Source organism: Martes martes (genome assembly GCF_963455335.1).
Source record: "Martes martes genome assembly, chromosome: 3".
Classification (NCBI taxonomy): domain Eukaryota; kingdom Metazoa; phylum Chordata; class Mammalia; order Carnivora; family Mustelidae; genus Martes; species Martes martes.
This window is the reverse complement of record NC_137890.1, coordinates 131,569,530-131,596,581: the sequence shown is the minus strand read 5'-3', so window position 1 is coordinate 131,596,581 and position 27,052 is coordinate 131,569,530. Positions and strand designations below refer to the sequence as shown.

The window sequence follows — 27,052 nt, the reverse complement described above, 5'->3', positions numbered from 1 at the left end:
TCTTCTACTTAATTTTTTTAAGTTTGTAGCATTGGTTTGCTGATGATTCCCACCGATCTGCATTTATAATTTTAGACTAAATGATGATATGTTATTTGTTGTGTTCTTTCTTTCCCTCTGTCTCCCATGGTCCTTCTCTGATTAAACTTGTGCTGAACAGAAATTTAATAACTTCTTTCCTTTTATGATGCAGTATGCCCATTTACGATTTTTCCAATAAAACTTAGTTAAATCTCTCTGTTTAAATATGGACTCATGAGGCTGATTCAAATAATGTTTCTTGGGAGCAGTGACTTTTCCAGAATGTTCTCTGTGACATTTTCTTACTTTCATTGTTTATTCTCTTCCTTCTGCCACCCTGGAAGGCTGGGAAGTGGAACCCTTTACATGTAAGTTCCTCATACCTCTCTCTCTCCCACCCCTTGTTCTGGGTGCCACTTTAGCCTGTTGGAGAGACACTCAGAAAAAATGCTTTTGTTTCCATGCGTCTTGTTCTAGCTAATAAGTTGGCACTGACCCGCAGCTTTCACTGAACTGTGGCTCCCAGCAGGTGCCAGGGATACTAGAAACAGCTCAGTGAGTAGTGCCCTTTGCGAGAGCTTGCATTCTGCTAAATTTTGCACCATCCAACAGAAGGAGAGGAATTTTTTTCATCAGTGTGTAACATGTTTGCTAAAAAAAAACAGAAATAGACAAAAGTGAAGTAGAAGAAACAAAACTAAGTTGGGGAGAGGATCACCATGGACCAGAATGGAGGCCTGAGCGTCAGCTCTTGCCCCGGTCTGCCCTGACCACCTTGTCCTCGGTGAGGTAAACAGAGCTGGCCCCTTCCATGGGACTTGGGACATCTAGTCGCGTACTGTGCAGCCAGTTCTCAGTATCAGCTCTTATATAAATCCAAAATATTTTGATCGATTAAATGTTCAGAGGCAAAAGTTCATTTTTCCTCTGTGACCTCTTATTCTTTAAAATGAACACTTGTAAGCACTGGGTGTTCTACGTAAACAATGAATCTTGGAACACTGTATCAGGAATTAATGGTGTATTGTATGGTGACTAACATAACACAATAAAAAAAAGGAGCACCTGTATTTCTGTTAAACACTCCTTTTCCTCCTCTGGATACAAATTACATCAACATGCACAGTGCTGTCCTCGTGGTAACAGTAACCAAGGACAGGTGGATCTGATTACTTGTATCCTTACTGCATTGCTCTTTCCAGCAGACACAGTCTTACCAAGAGACGATTATTAATCTCATCACAGATGCCAGGCTTCAGAATATCTGCCCTTGCTGTTCACCTAGGACAGTTAGATTCATCTTGGCCATGGGTCAAGAACTCTGTTTTTCTATGGGTTACTTTGAGACCTTCTAAATTATTCCTTTCCTTGAAAGTGACATAAGCATCATTTTTTTTTTTCCAAATACAATTAAAAACCACCTAACCCAAGCATGCAGATGTAAATTGATCACTCTGAAACTGGAGTTTTCTTTCCTATTACCAGCTTAATTTATGATTAATGGATGTCTCAATGCCATGGGGCTTTACTCTCATGCTGTCTTTGTGACCCATGTTCGTTTGTTTGTTAAGTTCACGTACCCTAAACAATTCGGTCCTTTTGGTCTTTCAGTATCTAAATAGTCTTGGAGATGGTCCGTGTGCATTCAGTCTCATCTGAGGGACATTGGAATGCATTTGTACCGTATTTATTTGGTTGTTTCTGGTTAGAAAGGAGCAGCAGTTCTGAGCTCTCACACGGCCTCTTCCCCACCCACCTGACAGAGATGACATTGTTCTGAAGCCACAGTGGTTTCTCCAGTGAGTGGCATGGGGGGCACAGGGAGGATGTGATGTGAAAAAGCCCCCAGTTCATTCGGATACAGGAGACTGCCAGCGCACTTCTTAGAGAAAGACAGGCAGCTAGATTTGGGGAAGCTTTGATGAAGCCAGGCCACCAGGCCTCCAGGTCCCTTTTGCCACCCGACTCGAAAAACAAGTGAACAGGGCTCGGTTACTCGGAGGCCCTCAGGCATGTTGGGTAAAAATGCATACCATAATTTAGACGGATAGAGTAGGAGGTTCAAACTATTTTAATTTTAAAAGCAGTTGGGTGTTTTCTTAATCTCTCCCTAAATTACTTCCTTGCTAGACTGTGACTTTGTCCTTTATGATAGCGCATATGCTGGTGCCTGAGCTTGCCATCCTCATTACATAATGAGACTGGGTAGAGGATTGAAGAACTTTGGAATGATAGAAGCCCAGTTGTGATGATCTGGTCAATAGATTTTCTTTGGGAAATATTTTAAGCTAGACCTCACCCAGCAGATTCCCAAAATGCCTCCTGCTGCCATGAGTTGTTACATAGTATATAAAACAAAATTTCTACTTAATTTTAGCAGACAGAAGAGAAAAACAAATTAAGTCATAAAATAATATATTACAAAGCCAAATAAGAATGATGCTTTAAGTTATCTGAGCTAGCGTATCCCTCCATTAGTGCGGCGAATCCTTTATAGGATTCTCATGGGGAATGTGACATGTGAGAGTAAATTGATCCATTTGTACCAAATTCCTATAATATCATTCCAATTTTATAATATGTCACTTTACCAGTAAGAGTGGGTTTCAGGATCTAGTATATTCTCATTGTGCAAAGGTACCTTAATGCCTAGGTCCCTGTAATGCCTAAACCCACCTACATTCCATTCCTCAATAACTGACTTCCTCACCCAAATTGTGTATCTCCCCTACAGGAGAACTAACTATTATGGCAATGTACCTATCCTCTTAGATTTTTTTTTAAGATTTTATTTATTTATTTGATAGAGATCACAAGTAGGCAGAGAGGCAAGCAGAGAGAGAGAGAGAGAGGAGGAAGCAGGCTCCCCGCTGAGCAGAGAGCCCGATGCAGGACTTGATCCCAGGACCCTGAGATCATGACCCGAGCTGAAGGCAGACGCTTAACGACTGAGCCACCCAGGCGTCCCAGTCCTCTTAGATTTTTAACATTTGCATCTGTTTCCCTTCATGGATGATTACATGTACTCTTCTGACCATGCCATACCTTGATGATTCCTTAGGAGCTGGTTACACTCACCTTCTTGTATTCCACAGGTGTCCAAGGACGACCGAAGTGATATCGAGTCCAGCTCAGATGAGGAAGACTCCGAACCTCCAGGGAAGAACCCTCACACAGCGACCACCACCAATGGGACCAGCGGTACCAACGGGTACCTCCTGACTGGGTCTTGCTCCGTGGATGATTAGTTCCTCAAAACTACGAGTCCCGAACAAAGTGAACTGTTTGTTCCTGGAAGTATTTAATAAGTTGCAAATGCAGTTCCTTTCATTATATCTCAGCACCAGAAAAAAAAAAAATTAGGATTATCAAAGCATTTTGAATAGTGCACTGCCATATGTCCTGTCTGTGAATGAAGAAGAATTACCATTCTCTATACGTAGGCATGCTGTATGTAATTGACACAAGGGAACAGTATTTGCATTTGTACTGTCTTAGAATATTATTTATATTTCATTTTTGTTTGTAAATCTGTGGACAAAAGAGGGTTTCCTCACCCCTTTTACTCTCTGGGTTCATGACAGTGAGGGAGATGCTCCATGTGCTTCTACCCCTTTCTATTGCTGTAACTCAGTTTGATAGGAGTCTCAGCTTACCTTGTCACTTAGAGCACGCAAAACCCAGTGCAAGATTCTCGTACTGCTCCAAATAGGTTTGCTTTCTTTGTGTTACTGTGCCTGTTTTGAAATTGCCTATAGAGCCTCAGTGACCATTTTCCCTGTGTAAAGTTTAAGCAGGATGAGCTAGGCTTTTTAATTGCCACTCTTCATGGTTGATTCGCACAGCTCAAATTAAAGAGTATGGTTTTCTGAGAACTTTAAAAAATTGTTTTGTATTAAATTGCTATGGAATAGACATCATTTCTTATGCACACGGCCAGGATATCCCCAGTGAGTACGGTAGCCAGCTGGAGATGAACTTTGTAGGTTACAGAGGTTTGTGTGTGTTTGTGTGTTTTTGTTGATGTTGTTTTTATTCCCTCTTATGAGGTCAGTGCTCTGGCTCTGAAAGGAAGACCTTTGCTTAAGGTCATAGTTAGAGACAATGAAATTGCTCTTACTACTGGGAATTTGTCCCATGTTCTGAGAATAACAAAGAGAAAGCTGATTTCAACCAGATTTCAGCACTACCCCTATAATTGCCACAACCTCCTGTCATGTCATGAAAAAAAAAAAGTAGCTAAGTATATTTTGGTGCAGCAAAGGAGACTTTGAACAGCTGGCAAAGGTCAGCCGTAGCCCGAAGCGCTTTCTTGCAGCCAGCCTTCGAGGAAGTGCGCTATCTAGTATTTGATCTTGGTGTTTGGATTTTTCTGAGCAAAATAAAGCCAATGGGAGAAGGACAATTTTACTGTTTGTCTTTTCTCCTTAAATATGACCCAGACTGACTCTCCTGTTGCTAGAAACCGAGCGGTGTTGCACTGAAACCCTCTGGTTTGCTTCTTTGAAGACTTGTTCGGTTTCCAGGAGTTTTTATTCAAACGGAGCTATTTCCAAAAAAATAATTAAAATTCTACTGAACTGTGGCAATATCAGCAATGAGAAAGACTGCTGAAAATAAGTTGCTATAGTCTCCTTACACAGCAGTGTTATTTATGTATAAATAAGGAAACCATTCACATAAGCCAAAGATTTTATCTCTTCCCTTCCAACTTTTAGTAAGGGGGAATAAAAAGGTATTACAAACACTTATTTCATAAACAAAACAAAACAAGAGTCTAACACCACAATGTAGGAATTAGCATAAATGTGTGAGTTAGGGGATAGTAAAGACCGCAGCATCAGAAATACTAAGGAGTGCGTGTCCTGCTTACAGCCATTCACATTCGATTCAAACTTTTGAAAAAATTGAAATAAATCTTTGTGCCCACAATTTGCAACCTGTGCGTTAATAGTTAAGATAATGCTCCCAAGCAGAAAAAACCTCACACCATAGTATTAAATCTTTCCCCACCTACATATGAAATAGTCTGTTTCTGATAAGGTCCATAATGATAATTGAAGAGCCTTAGACATAAGTCTGCTTGTTTATTGAGAAAACGATGCAACTAATTCTTCTCGTAAAACCTTGTTATTTTATTTCACAAAACAGGGGTATGTTTAGGAGTGTAATTTGTGGATGGTTTGAGACCAGTCATAAAACATCAAAATTTCTTCTTAGTCATCTGAACATCTGCTAAAATGCAGATATATAAAATGAAACACCATATTACAGCTGAAAAATGTGGAGATGGTGCAAGTTTCCTTTCTTATCAACTAAACTATGGGAAAGAAGAGTGAGTTGTACCTTGCTGTAGTGCCTGGGGCAAGTTTCAAAAGGGAGAAATAAACCAGAGAACCACCATGTGTTTAAATTCGGGTCATCTAATACTCTACCACAGAAGAATAATTTCAAAAGATTGGCTCATAAATTAATGGTTTGGCGGAGTTGCATGGAAAGAAGTAAACCGAGTCTGTCCTTAGTAAAGGCAAATCTAAGCAATTTTTTGTTTTTCCCAAAAGTCCCTTGGAAGGAGGACTGAGAACACTCGGAGCCTCAGTGACCAGTGACGTTCACTTAACACAGTCCCCTAGGTATCTATAAATTTTTATTTCATTTTGCATTTTAGGGCAAAGAGTTCTTTTTGATTAATCAAAGTGGTGTTTGTAGACCTGTTAAGATGCAAAATAATCTATTTCTGTCTACTCCTCCCCCTTATCATGGTGGCATGATAAGACTGAGAGAGAAAAATATGTGTGATATCTTATCTTCTACTTGTGCCAGGCCATAGCTTTGGAAGTACGTTTTGTATATGCAGCTGTAGGTTACTGACAGTGTTGTTTTCCATTAATTACCTTAGCCGGTGTTGATAGCTCCTTCCTCCTGGTCATATTCAAACCTTTCCAGGGTACCAAGGGGTGTATAGGAAGGAGTCTAGAAAAAGTAATATTTTATTCTCTAATGCTATATAGCTTTTCTAGATCTCTTAGTGGAGAAAAAAAGTAGAAAACAAGTAGAATTTGGCCTTGGGTCAATAAATGATAGGACAGTGTGTGATCTATGTATGTACATTTATGTTTCTCCAAAAACATAAAACCAAAAGAGCACTGACTCATCCTTATCCATATTCTTTTCACTATCCTTATCCATATTCTTATCACTATCTTATCTTATCACTATCTTATCTTATCACTATCACTATCACTATTCTTATCACTATCCACTATATATAAGAGAAACTTCCCACCTCCCTCTCAACTTCCTGTTCATGCCACTCACCCAGCTGAGAGTTGGTAGGATCCTTTCTCTTGCCTCGGGCTAAGATCACAGAGGGCCTAAGGTCAGCATATAAGCCAAATGTAGTTCACATTTCCAAATTTAGTGGTACACTTGTGGAGAATTGAATAACTATCAGTATTTTGGATGATTAAGCTGAATGTTGGGGAAAAAGCATATGGTTTCTGTTTCACCCCAAGGTTTTGTTATCATCCAACTCCTGCCAGGCTGCTAGACAGATGGTGTCCTGAGGTACCATCAGATAAACAGGTATCATCAGATAAACAGGTATCAGAGAATGATGGGCTAGGAAGAAAGGTAGACTCCCCAAAGAAAGCAGGCAGTTGGGTGAGAGAAATCACTCTTTAGTGAGATTAAATCAGACCATGTTTAGCCAAAATGGTGGGTGAACCTCAAAATGTCCCGTTCTGTTGCCAACTTTCCATTCTGAGTATTTGGTAGAGGTTGGGTTTGAGTGAACTACATGCTTTCACATGAGGCAGAAAGGGCCTGGATCTCCCACTTCATGTGTTTGAACCTCATCGTTATTTGGGCTGATGTAAAAAAGGAGATTTCAGTCCCCCTGAGTCTTTGCAAAAGAGCTCTTCCGAGAAAACTTTATGGACCCCCATGATTGTTCCCATTCTGTTCATGACTTTGTATTGGTAGTTATTTTTGTCCCTTTCTCAGAAATGTTAATGCCAAAGTTGCCTGAATATTTGAGTGTTTTTTCCTAATTTGAAGTGTACAGAATAATTCCAAAGGTGTTAAGAGATTCTGTTTGTTTGTGTATGTGATGATGTCGTTAATGTCCAGAGAGGCTTCAAGAAATCCTTTAGAAACAAAAGGTTAAATGTTTACATTTCCTTTGATAGTTGAGGTCTTAAGATACTAATTAGCTTACTTTTTTTTTCTTTGTCTTAGGCTGATTCTGCTTTGTAGATAAATAGTATCCCTGAAATCTTTAGAACATTCAATTAAGAAAAAACCAAACTAGGTCAAACTCAGCCTGATGAGAAAGTGATGACAAGCCGCTTCAGTTTTTAGGTAACTCGTGTGGGATGAGAAAATGCAGCTAGCTCTGGTTATTACAGTTGCTCTCCAGCATGCTGTTCATGAAAGGAATACCCTCAGTAATCGTAACAGTTCTTGAAGTCATGCATAATGCAGCAGATAGTAATTGGTACTGGTTCACTGTGGCCACAGTAGTTCTTGATGGAAGCAGGCCAGAGAAGGACCCTGTGGTCCACCTTTATGTATACGGTCCCCTCCCTTCCTCTAAGGGACACTTAGTGGACGCTGGGGAGGCCTATCCATTTGTCCACTCTGTGCAGTTTTAATGTCTCTCATATATATTCAGAGGGAACATCGCTGATGCTGGTTTTCATGGAGAAAACTTGATTAGAGAGCATAAAGCATTATAAGGAACAGTTTGTAAGCTCCGCAGACACGGAAAGGAGAACCTGAACCTTTTCCAGGTCTTTGTAACTGAAGTTCAGCCTCGAAGCCTTTGAAAGGAATGGCTTAGCAAAGGGCCACAACTAGGACCCCATCAGCTCAAACAAATAAAAGTCTCTGCAGCCAGATGGCCTGTCCTATGGAGTCTTCACAAGACTAGGTCTTCTCAAGATTGCCAGGAACTGATGGGAGGGGTCGGTTAGCCCAAGATCTATCTGTTCATCTCATCCACCCACATTCCTCTCAGCCTCCTGGAACTCTTGATAAGAAGAAACCAAAATATTGTCACTTATCTGCCATCAACTTCCCAACAGACTTTGGATCAGTGGTTGACCACACTTCTTTTCTCCGAATGATTCCATTTTTCTTAAAAAGTATTGGGCCGTCGTAAGCTTGTTTTCCTCCAGAGGCCCATGAAAGCTTGGTTTCCTGTTTTGCTATATGTTGCATGGCCTGGAAACCAGGGACAACAGCTGTTGGTATGATTTCTATGTTAAGTGAAAAATTAGATCTTAGAGAGATCATTTTTTTTTCTCTTGGATCTACAGTGATTTTTCTAAACTGTCATAAAACTGCCCTTAAAAAATTAGAGGCGTTTAAAGATTAGTTGCCAAAGATAAATGAGCTCTATAATAGCAACAGTTCTGTGGCAATTCTGGGAGTTTAACTTAGAGACTCATTAAAGATGGAATACCCCCTCCAAGTTTGATTTCCAAAAGTTCCGTCAAGCCTCTAAGCCTATGATTCTCATCAGCTCTTGGTGTGCCCATAGAATTGGTTACCTCCATAGCCATTTGTGGCCAAGCAAGGGGAGAGGGTTCGTTGGGGATTGTATTTTCTTTTTTTTTTTTTCAATTTGCAGTGAGAAATAGGATAAGTGACAAAAGCTTAACTTGTTTTCTTAAGGCAATTCAGTGCTTGAGCATCTCTGTCAGAAATGGAATGATGTACTGTTAGCCAATTAGAATTATTTTATGTATTGTTACTGTGTTTTGCTGATTTTTATATGAAAATATAATTATTCATTCTTGATCTCTGGAAGCAATCATTATGAGGATCATTTTACTTTGGAAACACTTTTCATAATAAAGATAAGTATTAAGAGTCAAGTGTCAATGACATTTTCTCTAAGCACTCTTCGGCTGCTGTGGGTAATATGTCTCATCATCCTGGACAGGATTTATTTCAGGACACACATCATCCCTAGTTTCTTGCAAACTTTCCTTAAATTCCAGTTACCATTATGATTACTGAAAAGGTAGTATTATATTTATATGTCATATATGTGTGTGTTTGTGTGTGTTTGTGTGTGTGTGTATATATGGCTACATATATATAACATACAACATATATATCTCTATCTTGTCAGGAATTTAGCTAAGCTATTCTATAGTATTGCTGTCCCAGTATCCATTTTGTTTGCAAGGTGTGCTGCAGGGACCCTAAACTGACCCTAGCCCCTCAAACAGGTGCACACCCTGCAGAGCAGCCCTGAGACTCACAAGCAAATGCAAGTCCCTGATATGACCTCCCCAGTAGCCCCTGTGATCAACAGTCTCCCCTTCCAGTGCCTTGAAGGCCTTATGTTGCTCCTAGTAAGACCGCCATGGGGTTTACCAAAACCCCACTCTTTTGTATTGACCCATCCAGCCTTAGCCCAGGAAGCCCAAAGCGCTCTACTCACAGACCCTAATGAAGGCACGTGCCCCAGGTCCTGTCCCAGTCTTCACCCTGCCGTCACCAACCCGTGTGGTCCTTCGAGGCAAGCCATGTGAATACTAAACCTATTTCAAGTTCTCTTGTGGTCTCTTGCTGAGCTTCAGTTCACCATCTGACACCATGTGCTCCGCTTAATAAATATTAATTTAACATAGTTAACACATTTGTGTGTGATATATATATATAATAGGTTGCACTATCTCTTTGGAAATTAAGATATAAAAACTTTAATGTTACATTTATGTGTAGTGCTTCATTCTGGAAAAATATTAAATATTATTTATAGAGATAAGAGTTCACATATATCAGACTGCGCTGATTTTTCTAAATCATGACAAAAAGCTCTTAGGACAAACCACCCAGAGCACAGCACACCCAGACCCATCCCTGTCAGTGTATGCACAGCTCAAAGGAGCTTGACTGATATGTTCTCTGAGCCCATGCCCTCCTTTGTTAGGGCTTCTTTCCCTCTTTCTATGCATTTCCTGTGTAACACTGTCTTCCCCAGCTGCTCGTCCACTCTAAGCTTATGTCATCTAATATCTCCAGAGCCATAAAAATAGCACTGACATTCAACCAGACACCCCACTATGCCCCCACCAGTATTATGGAAAATAAAGCAGATGCCCTATTAAAAATCTTACCAATATTATAGCCACCCCCAACCACAATCTGATTGCAAGCATGAGTTAGCCTAATAAACTACCAAAATTCCTCCAAGGCAGAGAAAGATAGGCTACAGGCTACTATGCCACTTTGGGAAGCCATGAACTCTTAGAGTTCTGTAAGCAAAGTATCATCTCGCAATTAGCCATATCATGGCTCAGCATCTCCGGGCCCCTGACTCCTGGGGCTGCCACATCCAGCTTCGGCACATGGTATTTCTGCCCCCGATTCTGTTTCCACCAGCCCTGCACTTGCTTCACCAGGAGCAGCAGCCACAGTACCGACAAGAGTGACAGACGGCATGACAGCCAGCCATGGGGGTCGGACACCTGGATCTACCAGGATGCAAGGTGATCCCTCAGAACCAATGACCGTGGTGACCGAAGCCTGAGGGCCACACCCTTGATTCTCCCCAAAGCCGCTGTAGCACGAGGAAACAAAGTTTCTACCATTCCTAAACACTGAAGTTAAAAAATTATATAAAGTTTGTATCTGTCAGGATACAGACTGTCTATCTAGGCAGGAAACAGAAAGTCATCGTCAGATGATTCCTTTGGAGAAACTTCAAGAAAAAGACTGGTGTCAGAGGAGTGGGCAAGATTAGGAAAGGTAAAGCGCCCAGAGGCCAGCAAGCATGGAGAGCCGTTAGCACTCTGGGCAGGGACCAGATGTCAATGAGAGAGAGCATCTTGGAGGAGAGGCTGTGCTGTGGGCTGGGGAGCAAAGACGCTGACACCTCTCTCCCTGCTTTCTCATGCCTCCGCCCCCACTGGCTGAACTCAGAAAGTTGTCGGTGGGAACCACAGAAGATGCAGGTGGAAGGGGTCAGTCCCTCACTGGATAGAGCAGAGACCTGGTGGGGAGAAAACAGAGGAGCCCGCATCAGGCTGGCGTTCCTGCATTCCCATGGAGCCTGGCACAGAATGACACACAGCAAATGTTTGTGGGAGAAACAAATGAACCCACTAAAGAGAGCATTGGTAAGATGCGAGCTCTTAGCAGTTAACCTGCCCTCTGTTGAGGAAACAAGATGAGCGTGAGAAAGCACTTGGTCTCTGGCTCTGAACTTGGCATTGCTGTTGTGTGTGTTGGGGGGTGGGGGATGCAGCTTCTCTCAGCACAGCAGCCGAGAGGCATTGTGGCCGTGCTCAAGTTAGAGAAGCCGCCTGTGGTACCAGCCTCCCAGACCCAGGGATAAAGCACATCAGGGGAGGAGGATGGAGGTCTGAGGCTGGAGAAGTGTCTAGAAACACAAGAACTGAGGAGAAGGAGCTGAATTGCCGGAGCACTCATGGAACAGAATCATGAAAGCTCTAAGCTCTGGTGCTCGTGACTAAGTGTTTTTTGTTTTTTGGGTTTTTTAAAAGATTTTATTTATTTATTTGACAGAGAGAGAGATCACAAGCATGCAGAGAGGCAGACAGAGAGAGAGGGAAGGAAACCGGCTCCCCGCTGAGCAGAGAGCCCGATGCGGGGCTCGATCCCAGGACCCTGAGATCATGACGTAAGCCGAAGGCAGAGGCTTAACCCACTGAGCCACCCAGGCACCCTCATGACTAAGTTTTGAAGCAATTCTTTACCCAAGAGGCTGGGTCGTTTTTTTCACTTAATGAATGATGAAAATATTTGTATGGCCAAAGATAACTTGAACAACAAAGGCTTGGGTTCCTGACTGCATCATTCGATCACTTAAAAATATTTATAGAGGGCCTACCAGGTGCCAGGAATGGTTATGGCACTAAAGACGAAGGGTAGAAAATACAGATGCGGTTCCTTCTTTCACGGGACAATCTAGGAAGAGAAAGAAAACAAAACAAAGAAGTGCAGAGTGTTAGGTTGCTGGGTTACTTGAACACCGGCAATTTATTTTCCCCAGTTCTGGAGGCTGGAAGTCTAGTCAGCAGGGTTAATTTCTTCTACAGCCTGTCTTCTTAGCTGGCCTTCTCACTGTGCTGTCACACAGTCACTCCTCTGTGCATCTGTCTGTGTCCTAATCCCTTCTTTTAAGGATGGCAGCCATATTGGATTGGGGCTCCCCCTGAAGGCTCCATTTTACCTTAATCTTTTTCACCATTGATGAAATTTTTATATTAGTTTCATTTTTCCAACAAAAGGGACAAAGCAAAGTTTCAAGGGTATTGTAATTTGGAGAAAGTTAACATCCTCTATCTTCTGCAATAAATATTGATTCATATATGCACTCTATTTCTGGAGCTTTTAGGGTTGTGTACACAGAATGCATAAATGGAAAAGTTACCTAATTATCTCTCTAAAAGCCCTGTCTCCCAATACAGTAACCTCCTGGGATACAGGGGCTAGGAATTGAACGTGAATTTCGGGAGACATAAGTCTGCCCATCATACAAGGTAATTTCACACAGTGACCAAGAACAAAAGTCATGGGGAAACAAAGTGATCATGTGGTGACTTCCAGGGCTCTTCAGACTGGACGGTCTCTGACACCTCATGGACAGGTGACTCGGGCTGAGACCTGATGGACAGGAACTGCTCGGGTCAGGGTCTTAGGTGGTCACAGACCAGGCAGTGGGGGCTAGAAACACAAAGGCTCTAAGACAGGAATAGACTGGAAATTTTGAGTTGCAGTAAGAAGGCCAATGTGATGAAGCAAAAGAAACGAAGTGGAGAGTGTGGGTGATCACATTCTAAGATTTAGGAAGGGGCAGATCACATAGGGCCTGCGTCCCATGGTGAGGAGAGCAAGTGTCAGGGTAAGAGTGATGGGAAACCCTTCAGGGATCAAAGCAGGGGGCAGCACAATCTCGTCTGTTGTCCTCTTTGATGAGAGAGAAACCATACCCATCCCAACCATGACGGAGAAAACCAACTTTGTGTGGGTCAGCGGTGACTTCAGGGCTGTTCTGGGCACCCCATGACCAGGTGGGGTGATGAGCACGTCACCACTGGAAGAAATAAAGGACGAAGGGCTACTGAGGCTTCAATCCACGGGCAATACACTAAGTGTGGGCAGAGAACGAGAGGCGGAAGCTTTTGCCGCAAAGATGCTGAGACCCAGGACAGGAAGAGCCTCCAGGTTTCCTCTGAGGAAAGCAGCTTGAAAAATATGACCGATGGGCCGCCATCAGCCAGGGGAGAGCCTTAGGGAGAGGGCAGACTTCCCGACTAAATGGCGTTCTTTGTTGTTGTTACTTACTGTTCGCACCTTTCTTTGTGTGGTTCCAAGGCCGCTCAGGGCTGGTGTATTGATGGATGACCGCAATTTCCAAAACACCCCTCTGGGGGAGACGTACATCCAGCAACCATCCTTGCTGTTGGTAGGTTTTAGAGCTTCTGAGCGAGCCTGCCTGGTTTCGCAGAAGCTGCAAATCAGGGTTTTATTCATGGGTTTATCTATTTGGGTAAGCCACAGCCAGGCGTTCACCAGCACGCCTCCACCACGTGTCATCAGTAACAGGGATTGTGGCTCGGAAGAGTTAGTGACTTATTTTCCGTCACCCAACTAACAAACGGTCGAGTTGAGATTTGACCCAGACCTGATTAATTTCAAAACTTAGACATACCTTCCCAGTACCTTATGCTTCTTCCAATGTTTGCCTTTGTTTCTGAAGACAGGCTGCTTTGAGTCCTACTGCATTTCAACTGTCCTTGGCTTTCCTTATCTACCTGCTTTCATTCTCCTTACAGATCTCGGACTTCCACCCCTGTAGTGTTTATCTCTAGTCCCCCTCTTGTTGAGATTAGATTTCAGGGCTCTCAACTACATCAGGAGCCCTTCTTTGGAAAGATCCTCAATAAATCTTCTATGCCAATGACTGAACTCAATTGTCCAAGTTCACTGTCTTGTTCCAGTTCACAGAGCACACACCTCCTTCTCCAACTTCACCCAAGGAGCTTGCAAGCGCCAAGGTATAAGCCAGAACACAGGTTTAAAAGGCATCAGTGCGTGCAGTTCAATAATTCAGTGTATTGCAGACTAGAAGGAGAAAAGATATGTAGGTTGTGAAACTAGTTCTTCAGTGGTTTGGATTTTAAGAATGGGCTGGAAATCTCATAGGGAAATACTCCTAGGGGGTGAATGAGGGATGGGATACTACAGATGAGGAACAACTAGGAAATAAAACGGCAGTCACCAGCCCTCCTTTTGGGGAGTCATAGCCGTAAGTTAGATTCATCAGGATTAAACTCTCAGTTCCTATTAATTTTGTTCAACCAGGACGCTAGTAACTACCCAGTCAGCCAGCCAGCAAACAATGTATAGGATGCTAGGCTACTTGGAGCCACATCACCAAAGATGAGCTCAAAAGGGTCCCTAGAGTCTTTAAAAATAGTGTTCTCTCTCTCTGTTGAAGCCACTAGACTGTTCATAGAACAGAACTCTGACATACTATATCCCCACTACCATTTCTTGGTTATTCACTTGTTAAGTCATTTCTGAGGAAGTACAAAACAGTGTATACCATGTTAATTGCAAACACACAGAACCGCAGTGCTAATGAATTCAATAAAATGCACATTGAAATGAAGTCAATGTGTGTACTGAGCACAACTCTCCATGAGCCATTGGGTGGGGCATCGTGAGAGATACAAATAAGCCAGAGGCAAAGCTATGAAGAGAAGGGGCTCTCCATCCAGCTGAGCACAAGCAGTGATTATTTTAACAAATCAAGGGGGCACTGAAAGAAATGATACTTGTTCTGTTATGCAGATCAAAGTCTATGATAAAGGCAAAATGATAATTTTTGCCTTTATAATTTGAAAATGATAATTACTCTATAGACATGACATTATCATTATCATCTTATCAAATTTATTGTTAGGATAGTAATCACAGAAAATCACAGTAATCACAGAAAAGTTCAGAGGAGGGAGAAGTTGCTGCAGAATCAGACGAAAAAGACTTTAAGGTGAAAGCCAAGAAAGAATTTGGATGAGTCAAGTGGGAAGAGGAAGGGCACTGGAGACAGAGGGCATGGTGCAAACCAGGGAACAAGTCCCTAAGCATTGCCTCTGCCTCTTTGTGGCCTGACCACTGATGTCCTTCAGTCTATCCTCATCCCTCCCCACACCTCTTGACCAGGTCCCGAGTCCGTGGTCTCAGACGGGCTATGCTATGTTACATCTCCAGCACAGTGGCCCCACTCTGCCTCGAAGGCCTTTTACCTCTTTTCCGTAGAGCTAACTCTCATATGGCCTTCAAGATTAACACAGGATTCCTCCTCCCGGAAAGCCTTAGTCGCTTGGAATGTGGTGCTCTTCCTAGAGAAGAAAAGGGCGACCATTGAACTCCATCAGAGTACTTATCACACTCCCCCTCGCTGGGCTGTAAGCAACCTGGGGGCAAAGACCTTGCTTTTTCTATCTGGATCCTTAGCCAACACATTAGCTACATAGTTAGCACTCGATAAATGCTTGTAGAATGGATGTCTGTATTTACAGAAATAGGAGTTTCAGGAAGATAAAGAAGTTTTGGAAGGAAAAAATGAGTTAACGTCTACATTTTGAATTTGAGCTCATGAGTTCGTTCATTTGGAAATATCTACCAAAAATTGGCAAGACGGACTGTAACTAGGTACCATCATTACTTCCATTATTTCAGATCAAGAGCTGGGTGCACAAAGAGAAGGAGAACCTTGCCTCGGGCTCAGACCCAGTAGGCAGCAATACAAATAACTCGGCCAGAGCTCTGGGGCATTTCTCCATTGCCTGCTAAGGCAGAACCCTGGGACATCCCTACACTAGAGGGGTAGAGGAAAAAGCTAAGTCAGCAAAGAACTCTGCAGTAACAAAGATAGGAAGAAATACAGTGTGTTAATGAGAATTCTCGGCCTCCCTTCTGCCTCTTTCTCTCTTCCTTCCCTTCTCTTCCTGAACTGTTCAGTTCCAAAGCTCTCAGATGGGACAAAGCAGGGCAGATGTTTCTGCCAGGTGAGGGACACGTGGTGGCCCAGCGTGGAGTGCTGAAGGCCACGTGGACTTACGGGAGTGTCTGCAGAGGAGGGTAGTACAGCCCAGAGGATCAGCGTGGGGCGCAGAGGGGGCCCAACATCTGTTATCAAGCCTAGGCAGGATGACGAGGGCAGGCCTGTGGGGAAGCACCCTGGATGGGAAGTCAGAGCATGGAAAGTCAGAGTGGCTGCAGTAGGAGAACGGCTGTATGCAGGGGAATGGAACAATAATCGAAGCCAACGTCTTACTGGGAGAAAAGGGAATTACACATATGGAGCAGAAGAAAAGGGAATAAGTATAGTATTGGATTAAAATTATTATAAGCATCCATGTAAAGTCATGGCTTTCAATATGTAGGCAGATATCAATATAAGTGCAGAGGTAAACATATCTCTGGGTGTATGTGAGTGTATCTCAATACATTCCCAGCTGTCCACCCGTGACTCCCTGGCCAGTGCAGCTAGGACCCCAGGTATTGGTTTTTAATCCATCCTAAGTCCATTTTCCACTGAAAGGAACCAGCCTCCTGAAGAAGTGGCTGAATCTTGGGCTGGGCAGGATAGCACAGGTTGAAAGGGAGGATATTTTGAGCCAGGAAGCAAGAAAGTGCGCAAAGAATGTTGGGGAAATAGTTTAAGGATGCAAAACCAAGTTGTAGGGCCTCTCACTGGCCAAATCTGAGACACTTCGTGCACCTAAATGAATCATAGTAATTGATTATAATGCATTGAATAACAAGGGAAACCGAATTCATGTAAATTAACAAATGAATAAACTGAAAGTTTAAACTTTAAACTGAAAGGAATGAGGTATTTGCTTAGTTTCATGGTACCTCCCCACAAAATATTTATTAACTATAAAGGTGAAAGTAGTCATTTCACAGCCAAGAAGCCTGGCAGACAGCATCCTAATCAAGTAAATGTCATCAGTAATGGGACAAATGAAATCCTGAGTCACTTGATTGGATGCAGTAGGAAAGTGGCATCACTTCTGTGATACTCCTGCCAAAGATGCATTTATCAGATCCATGCAAATTGAGGGGCATTCTACAAATAATTAATTGGTAATCTTCAAATATGTCAATGGCATGAAAGTCAACCAAAGACTGAAAACTTCCAGAGCGAAGGAGACACTGAAGAGACGTGACAACTGAATGCAAAGCAGGATTCTGAATTGGAGCCTGTTGCTATGGAGAATGTAATTAGGACAATTGGTGGAACTGAGGAGTAGATTGTGGTAATCAATCAATGTTAATTTCCTGCCGTTGACGGTTGTATTGTGGTTTTGTTGAAGAATGTCCTTATTTGTAGTAAATACACGCTAAATACTAAGATGTAAAAAAAGAAAAAAATTCTGTGTCCTGAACTTGCAATTTGCCTGTAACTTTGAGATAATTTTTTAAATCAATATCTTTGTTTTCAAAACCCTAATAATATCTCAAGAAATTTTCAAATATTTAGGTGCAGTAAGGACTCTTTTAAAAAATGAGAATGCCATCTTTGAGTTTCAAGAACAATAAAGTAATAATACAAAATGCCTCCCTCAGCCTATTAAAGGGAAATTTAGTGAAAGAAGAAAATGTGTTAGCTAAAACTTCTCAAGAATTCAAAATTGTTTCAGGTACCTGGGTGGCTCATTTGGTTAAGTGGCTGCCTTCAGTTCAGGTCATGATCCTAGGGTCCTGGGATCGAGTCCTGCATCAGGCTCCCTTGCTCAGCAGGGAGTCTGCTTCCCTCTCTACCCTTGTCCCTGCTTGTGATCTCTCTTGCTCTCGCTCTCTCTCACTCTCACTCTCAAATAAATAAATTTTAAAAATCTTAAAAAAAAATAAAAGAATTCTAAATTGTTTGGTGAGTAGTCACGTTAGTTTTTGCAAGTTTTTGAATTATAGTAGTTGTATTCATCAATGCTTTACATGTATAATAAGCAATCATCTTTAATAATGCCTTATTATGCCAAAATAAGTTAAAATGGTAACAGTAATAACAAATACTGTTCATTGAACATTTATTACGCATACTCTGCTATGAAGCATGTGATATTTTTTCTTCCAGTTTGCATATCAGAAAACCAAAGCTTAAAAGGGTTAGGAAATATCCCCCAGGACACCGGGGTGGCTCAGTCAGTTAAGCGTCTGCCTTTGGCTCAGGATCCTGGGATCAAGTCCCACATTGGGCTCCTTGCTTGGTGGGGAGCTTGCTTCTCCCTCTGCCTCTGCCCCTCTCCCTGCTTGTGCTCTCTCTCTCTCTGACAAATAAATAAAAATCTTAAAAAAAAAAAAATTCCCCCAAATAAGCATACTAATGTGTAGTACAACCAACTTTTGAACCCACATTTTTCACACTCCAAAGCCTATATTATTATTAATTCCTACCCTCTGGTGCCTCCCACAGAGGATTTTAGGGAGGATACCAGAATCCTGGGCTTTGCTCTAGAGCCTCTCACTCCTTTACTGTTTACTCCCGATCCAATCCATCACTGAGTCCTGCTGGTTCCATTTTAAAACTCTACCCCTTTCTCTCCGTGTTAGTTAAGGCCTCGCCATTTTTCCCCTGGTTCCCGGCAACAGGCTCCCTCTCTTCCTGATTCTTAGCTCAGTCTTTTTGAGTCTCCGTGCTGTTGTCGGAGTGATTAGTCTACAATGCACATCTGAATATCACGATGTCTTTAAAAACCTATATGGAAAAAGACTCCTATATGGCTCTAATTACCTTTGGGTTAAAGTCAAAACATGGCGCCCGAATCTTTCGCTGTCTAGGCTCTGTATCACTTCAGCCTTACTAACTATAAGGTCCATGGCAAGGTCCCCCATGCTGTGTGCTCAAAGAATTCTTGTGTGATTTATAATTCCCCAAATGCACTAACACACAATTAATATGTGCCCCCCAGCAGGTGTGACCAACTCTCACCTGTGTTTTCTGGCATCTCCCCTTTCCCAGCCGGGATGAGCTGGGTACCTCTTTGGAATTCCCATCACATTTCTGTGCAGACCTCTTTTATATAATCTATCACAGTATTATATGTCCTTCCTTCATCGTACTGAGCTCCCTGTAAGAAGGATTAGAATTTATTTGTCGTTGGATACCTCATTATGCCTGGAGCAGAGAGGATGCTGCATGAAAACCCCACAGAATGAGTGAGTGAGTGAGTAATCATCAATTAATTATCAATTGTATAAAATGCTATGGAGATGCAAAAAGACAGAAAGAGTAATTTTCTGGAGAACCATTTCCGGTTGGGGGAGAAGCTAACGGGTGAAATAACTTGAGCATGAAGACAGAAGGGGAAGTGTTTTTAAGCACGTACATGGAACTGGTTGGTTGAACCTAAGTTCTGAGTAAACATGCTTCAAACCCCGTGTGCCCTCAGTCCCAGAGGTATGCGATGGCTTTAACCAATACATCAGTTTCTACGTCCGAATAGATAATGCAGGCACATCATACGAAATTCCAAATGTGTGAAACTCCCTCTCGTCTCCATGCTCATCGCCAGCCCCTCAGCTCTGGGTACGGAAGGCACCACAATGAATAACCACTTGGAGAGCTTTCGTTTTCTTTCTGAGGTTCTATCTTCATAACCTGGCAGTGATTTATAGGAAATAACTACAAATTGATGATTTATAACATGGATATATAACCAAGGTGGAAAAGACAAATAAATCCCACAGGTGACATTTTATTTACATATGCAAGGCTGTCAAACTCCTATTTTGCCCTGGAGACTGAAGCAGTCCTAACCTGGACATTCCAACGTGCATGTTAATCGAAATCTCTAAGACTGGCCCTAGATGAGCTTAGAAAAATGTAAGTAAATGCACATGACTATTAACATAGGTGATCAAATGAAGATATAACATCATTTGGTTGTAAAATATTCTTCTTGTGCTTTTCCTTTTTCAAAGTTAAAGCCATCGATCATGGCTAGAGGATGACTTGATTATTAATTAGTTCTCCATTAGTCTTCATTTCCTACAGCTTATGAGGGAAAAGTAAACGTATGCTAATTTGTCTGAGGCAATTTAGTCTATTTAATTTCATCTTTATTCTCTATTAACACCTGGAGATTTTAAATTAATATATATGGAACTGGGACACGCACGGTGACAATTCACCCAAGCACACCGAATGCAAGGCTAGTATGTGTTTATAAAGTTACTTATGACCCTTTGGACTTCAATTTAAAAAGCAGGTTATTCTTTATGAAGCAGAAAGTGGTAAAAAGGCTTATTTTGTGCAGCTTTAAAAACCAGTGTAATTAATATGAACCGAGCAAAAGAGTTACCTCAGATGCTACAGATCAGGCTGGCTGTTGACAATCCCGGTATCCCTGTGTGCCTCCCTGCTCCTGTTAAGCGTAAAACACTCATTAGCGCTTCTAAATGAGAAGGATTTTTTTTCCCCAACCTGAGGGTTTAGGCAAAGTTACTTTTTTTTTTTTTTTTTAATGTATGCATTAAGACAAGGCTTTAGAAATGTATTTTTCAGCTTTGGGAAGATATGGAAATTAGGCACACTAATCACTGTAGCAACCAGAGACTAAAAATAAAAAAGCAATTTAGTCAGAATGAGATTGCTTCTACGCTGCTCCCTGAGGGTGATGGGTGGGAGTGGTGTCATGTCTTGTAAATACTGTCCGTGGTTCTCAGGGGCCTGACGTGGCCTCGGAGATGGTATCTGTAGTCTGTCAGCTCAGACAAGGCAAGGAGTCGGCTTCGTCCAGGACTCAGAAATGGGATGGCCCCGGCAAGGTATGTCAAGGTGCTTAGATGTGGTGAGCTGCTGGCCAGCCTCTCTGTCTGACCCCCTGAGCCCTAGAACCCGGCAGTGTAGCCCAGCCCTCCTGCTCACTCTGTCACTGGGGACACAGGCCAGCTGCTCCAAGCCCAGGGGCTGTCCCTTTACATCCCTCTTGCTGGGGAAATAGTGAAAATTCTCTTAGACATGCTCAGCGAAGTTTGCAAAACATAGCTCATTTTAGACTCCAGCTTTCTCAAATGTATTCTTAGCATAAGACCCCTCTTTGATTTTATCTTTGGTCCCAAGACTCTGATCTCATCTCTTTCTACCTTTTTAACCAACAAATCTACAAGCAAGTTCTCTAAGTGGTCCTTGGGGATTCTTTTGATTCCTTCTCAGTTTCCTGTTTGTCAAGGCCATTTTTAATAAGAGTGTCAGAGATTCTCAAGTGCATTTGGGCCATTTCCCATTTTAGAGTTCCTGCCCAGAAGGTCACACTTATCTTCACCCTCAATGTTTTGAACTCCGCTTCCTGAGAACTGAAGATAGAGATCCGCCCATAAGCAACGTTGCCTGTCTTGTCAATGGAAAGGAACTAGCTAATGAGGTCACTTTCTCAGTAAGGAATCCGGTGAAATGAAAACAAGTATTTATTGAACAGTTCCTTGCTCCAGGCACTTTGTTATAAAGAGCAGGCTGAGGAATGTGGGAGGCAGACCCTTAAACTAATAATTTCAATACAATGGGATAAACGAATCAAAAGAGGTATGTGCAATGGATAATGGTAGACAAAGGTGAGAGTGTACTGTCTGGGGAAAATGACACTAACTGGGCTTTGGAGAGAATGCAAAGTCAGCTAGGCCAACATAGAGGTAGAAGGGACCCGCGTTGTGCAAAGTCTGGAGGTATGAACTAACAAGGCTGGCTGACATCATTTCACTGATCAGTTTTTCCTTTAAAAAAATTAAAGTTAGTGTGACTGTTACTCTCTCTTAAGGGTTATTTGTCTTATTTTGTTTCTAAAGCAATGTATGCTTGGTTCAGATGTGAATATTATCCAGAAATGTATGCCAAGTAGGAGACTTCCATAGTCTCAACTGTCAGGGGTATGCTATTGTCTATCTAGTGTATGTGTGTCCAGATCTTTTTTTCTTATATATGTACCAAACTAGAATCGTCCTTATTCTTTTGCAACCTGTTTCTACGTCAATACGTATAAGTAAATATTTTATACTCCGTTGTCAGTTCTTGGGTATTTTGTATCCCACTGTTTGGGTTGACCGGCAGTGTAGTGCAGTAACTAAAACATGGAAGTGTTAGAGTCAGATGAATCCCAGCTGTACCACTACTAACTGCACGACCTTGGGTAAGTCATTTAACCATCCTGTGTAACCAACGTGAGTTCTCTTCTTGGTGAGTCATAGAAACTACACCAGGTGAGTTGTCCCATAAGGAAATTTTATTTGCAGCAAATAAGGAGATCATGGGGCATAACTTCCGAAGCCATGACTCCCCAGGCAAGGGTGAATGGGTTCCTATATAGAGGCAGGCATAGGCTGCACGTGCGCCTTAAGGAAACATTGCATGTTATACAAACGAGGCGTGTGCTCTTCCTTGGGCAGAGATTTTAGGGTAATAATGAGATAAAGGTAACTGTTGGTCATCCCAGAGGTCACTCCATGTCCATCTGCACAGGTGCAAATGGGGGGGTTTACCTCAAACTGGTCTCGGTGGTCTGGGCCACCAGAGCTCTTCCTCTGGGCAGTTATTATTGCCTGAGGGGTAGTTTCAGTTTCCCTTTTGGGATGTCCTGCCTGTAGGGTCTTTTGCCTGAATTAAGAGATAAGCTGGAAAGAAGAACTTAAGGAAAAATGTGGGATAAGGTGGGTGGGTACAAGTAAGAGAGCAGTAAGGTTAGGTCTCGGGGTTTAGTGACATCTGTGCCCCAGTGTCCCTATGTGTATTAGAAAGAAGAAAACAATACAGATCTATCTCAAATTATTGTCATGGGGATTAAATAAGTTAGTACTGTAAAGCAGTTAGAATAGCACTGGACAGATGGTAAGTCCTCTAAATGTGAGCTCATATTACTATAAAGGATTTAACCAGGTTGTGATACTGTTTAATTAATTTTTATTGAAGTGTAGTTGATACACAATGTTACTTAGATGTACGATATAGTGTGATTCAACAAGTTTATATGATGTGCTATGTTCACCACAAGTATAGATCCCAGCTGTCCCCATACAATGCTATTATAATACTATTGACATATTCCCTATGCTGTGCCTTTCATTCTTGTGACTCATTCATGTTGTCACTGGAAGCCTGTACCTCCCACTCCCCTTCTCCCACTTTGCCCATCTCCCCACACTCTTCTCCTCTGGCCATCATCATCAGCTTGTTCTCTGTATTTATGGGTCTGCTTCAGTCTTTTGCTTGTTCGTTCATTTGTTTTGTCTTTTAGATTCCACATATAAGTGAAAGCATATAGTATTTATCTTTCTCTGCCTGACTTATTTCATTTAGCCTATACCTATATATCTAGGTCCGTCCATACTACTGCAAATGGCAAGATCTCATTCTTTTTTATGGCTGAGTAATAGTCCATTGCGTGTGTGTGTGTGGGCATGCGTGTGTGTGTGTGTGCATATACATTCACACCACATCTTTATCCATTCATTGATCAATGGACATGGATTGCTTCCATATCTTGGCCATTGTAGATAAAGCTATAATAAGCAGAGGGGGGCATATGTCTTTTTGAATTAGTGTTTTGGTCTGGGTAAAAAGCTAGTATTTACTGAACCATATGGTATTTCTATTTTTAATTTTTTTGAAATTACTGGATCATATGGTATTTCTATTTTACTGGATCATATGGTGTTTCTATTTTTAATTTTTTGAGGAATGCCATACTTTTTATCACAGTGGTTTCATTGGTCCCTAGTGACAGGTGTTTGTTCCATTTCCAATTTTTTTACATGCATTGGCGTCTAAAGAAACTTCCAAGGCAAGTTATGAATTGCCCTTAACCTCTATTACATTCAAACTCCTGTGTCTTTCTGTATTAGCAATACCCAACAACTGCTTACAAGCACTTAACAAATGTTACTCTGTTGTTGACTCCTCTCAGAGGCAGTGCTGAATGGGTTGAGTGGAGTATGGTGAAGTGGCTTCCAGACTAGACCCAAGGGAGTCCACTGCGAGTTTTCTCTCTGCAGAGATGCCACTCCAGGAACGCAAATGCTACGCATAGTCAGGGAAAGGAAGCAGGAAGATCGACGTCTGAGATGTCAGTCAATGAGTCAAGTTGGGCACCTGGACTGGAAAGAAGCCACAGAAAGTGTATAAAAGCCAGAGACAAACCTGAAGACAAAGAACTCAAAAGGATGCCTCAGGAACCAAACATTTTAGTGTTCCTTCTGTGAGATGCTTCGCTTTATATAGTTCTCATTTACCCGTAGATAGAGAATGATGTTATTATCAATGCGAGTCAAGGACAGGCTGCCCCAAGATAGGCCATTTGACGTGAGGATGATTTTGAGTTAAAAAGTAACCAAAACCCCACAGATTCAGGAAAAGCTCTTTACCTTCCTCCACTACTGCCTAAAAGAATTTAGACAGAGGAGCTGCTCCAGGAAGAGAGCTATCATGATAGATAACTACATTACAATATAAACTAGGGATGGCAGACAGGGAGGAACCTGAGAGGTCCTATTTGTTCAAAGCCTTCTCCTTGTCCCACTGTCTCTGAGTGGCCTAGCAAGCATTGATTTACCAAACATTTACTCTTTTTTTTATTCTTCCTGAAAATTGCATTCCTCTCTTTGAAGACCCAGAGCCTTGCCCTCTTCACCTTAGTTCAGAACGACATGTATATCTCATTTTGCCTGATTGTCTTTGGAATTTCCTTATGTGGCCTTCCTGTACATATGCTAGTATTAAATTTGATTTTCTCCTGTTAATTGGTCTCATGTCAGTTTGAGTCTTAGTGCGGCTAGATGGACCTTGAAGAGTGCAGGAGTTCTTCCTTCCTCATAATATTAATTCCAAAACTACAAGGCTCTTCTCACTCATGCTCGCACAGGAACTCAGCTCCCTCCTCCCCATCTCCCTGGAACATATCTGGGAGTCAGGGGACAGGGGTTCTCAGAGGCACAAGGACAAAAGTACTCACGCCCAGGTGCCTCACTAGTGACAGCCTCTGGTGCCGGAGACACCCTAGAGAGCCCGATTGGCTGTTTGCTCCTCCCCCACCAGCCACCTCAGGGTGAGTGTGCTTTGCTGTGTTCTTTGGGTCAAAAGGAAGAATGAATCTCCAAGTCTGTGTCTAAAGTCATTAGAGAATTAATTCTTTATTTCTCTCCACAAACTCAGTCTCTGCCAGAGTTCCAAGCATGTCCCCTGAGGCTGAACTGGGGCAAGGGAGAGGATGGCCAGTAGCAGCCATGCTCTCCATTGTCTTTTCTGCCTTATCTTTTTAATCATTCAAGAACAAATATTGACTGACCATTGTAGTGAATTTAATGTAAAACTAATCCCGATTCCCTGCCTTCTCTGCACCAGGGGTGAAATCTCCCCCACCTCCATGAATCTGGGCTGGTCTGTGAAAGGCTTTGGTCAGCCGAATGTGGCTGAAGTGATGACGTGTCAGTTCCAAGCCTGCACCTCAAGAGGTCTTGGGTGCTTCTACTCACTCTCATCTCCTCACCAGGCCCTTTGAACAGCTCTGGTTTGACTACTGGCTGAAGAAAAATCGCCTCAGCCTGCAGCCAGCCATCTGCCCAGCAGAACCCCGAAGAGCCTTGCTGTCAAGCCCAGCCAAGATCAGCAGTGTGTGTAGATGACCTGCTTTCACATGAGGATCCTGGGGAGACCCAAAGTACCACCCAGCTAAACCACACACCTGTGAACCAAGGAAGGTCTGTGCCATTTGAAGCCACTGGGTTTGTTTGTTACACAGCATCACTGAAAATGGATAACTAATACAACCCTCTTTCTGATCTCCAGAATCAATTTTTTTTTTCTTCTTCAGATTCAAACACCTCTCTGAAAAGCTCAACAAATAGCCAAAGTCTAGTTTCAGGCCAGATTCAGCCCGAATACCCTGCTGCCCTCAAGCAGTCTGTGAGGAGGATACTGTAGCCACAAGAAGGTATTTCAGTTTAGCAGATGTCAGGAAGCCTAAGGGAAAACTAGTCAGCCTGCTGGGAGAGACACACATGAGGACAATGGGGGCAGCAACACCCTACCAATCTTCAATAGGCCACGAAGATCCCAGTAATTGTGGTGTGATGGCATTTCCTGTGCAAACCAACAAGGGAGGCCGATCTCCCCATTTTGAACAGAGCTGGAGCTGAAATGAGAACAAGAGCCTGGGAAATCAGAAGGAAGGCTCTGAGCTGCCCCAGACCCTCGAACCAAGGCTCCAGCCAAGTTGATCTACAATCTCCGGTGGCTGGGAAGCTGCCCAGTGGGTATCCGAATGACATATTAACTTCAGTTTTTAACCTGTCTCTACACGTCTTTCAGAATGCCGAGTGGCCTGATCTAATTCTCGCCCCTACTTGCTACTGCTCCTTGTTGGAACCTCCAGTGGTAAACGTCCTTGGGAGAAGCTAAGAGGAGAGCACTGTGTGAATGATGATTCCCTGACTATGGAGCACTCTTCTCCATCTGACTGCAAGATAGCATCTCTTCCCCCCGTGACCCCTTCCTCTTCATTCCTTATTTCTAGGGACTTTGAAGGAGCCTGCATACCTAGGGTAGATGAATAGAGTTTGCCCACCCCGGGCAGCTCTGAAATGTGCCACTGGCTTCTCCTGATGGAGCTCCTCTCAGACTGGGGGCCTGCCAGTCATACCAAAGGTGCCCGCAGTCCAGCAAATGGCCCCCGAAAGGCAACAGGCCATTAGCTGGAAATCTATGGATTGACGACTGGGTGCAGAGAGCGCAATGAATGATAAGCTGCTGATAGTGGATTTCTAGTTTACTGTTTACTCCTTTGAGTAATAATAAACAAGAAAGTGAGGGTGAACATAGGAAAACCCTCCTTAACTTCATAGTTTGGCCTCTTGGAGGGAGATTGACGGTTCTGAGAATGAGTTCTGAGAATGAGGGTTGAGTTGAGTTAGGCCCTGTGAGGTGGTTAATGTGTGTCCTGCTCCCCATAGACTTTTCTAGACATTTTCCTAAACATAGTCATAGTGC

The 27,052-nt window shown here is 42.6% G+C and overlaps 1 protein-coding gene across 1 annotated transcript in view; it reads left to right on the top strand.

Annotated features, from left to right (window-relative positions):
- Positions 1-4,575, top strand: part of CERS6 (ceramide synthase 6) — a 308,042-nt gene extending 303,467 nt beyond the window's left edge. The window contains exon 10 of the mRNA XM_080798654.1: positions 3,117-4,575. Coding sequence (XP_080654780.1) covers positions 3,117-3,269 — 153 coding nt within the window. The 3' untranslated portion in view covers positions 3,270-4,575. The remainder of the gene's footprint in view (positions 1-3,116) is intronic.
- Positions 4,576-27,052: the final 22,477 nt, after the last annotated feature.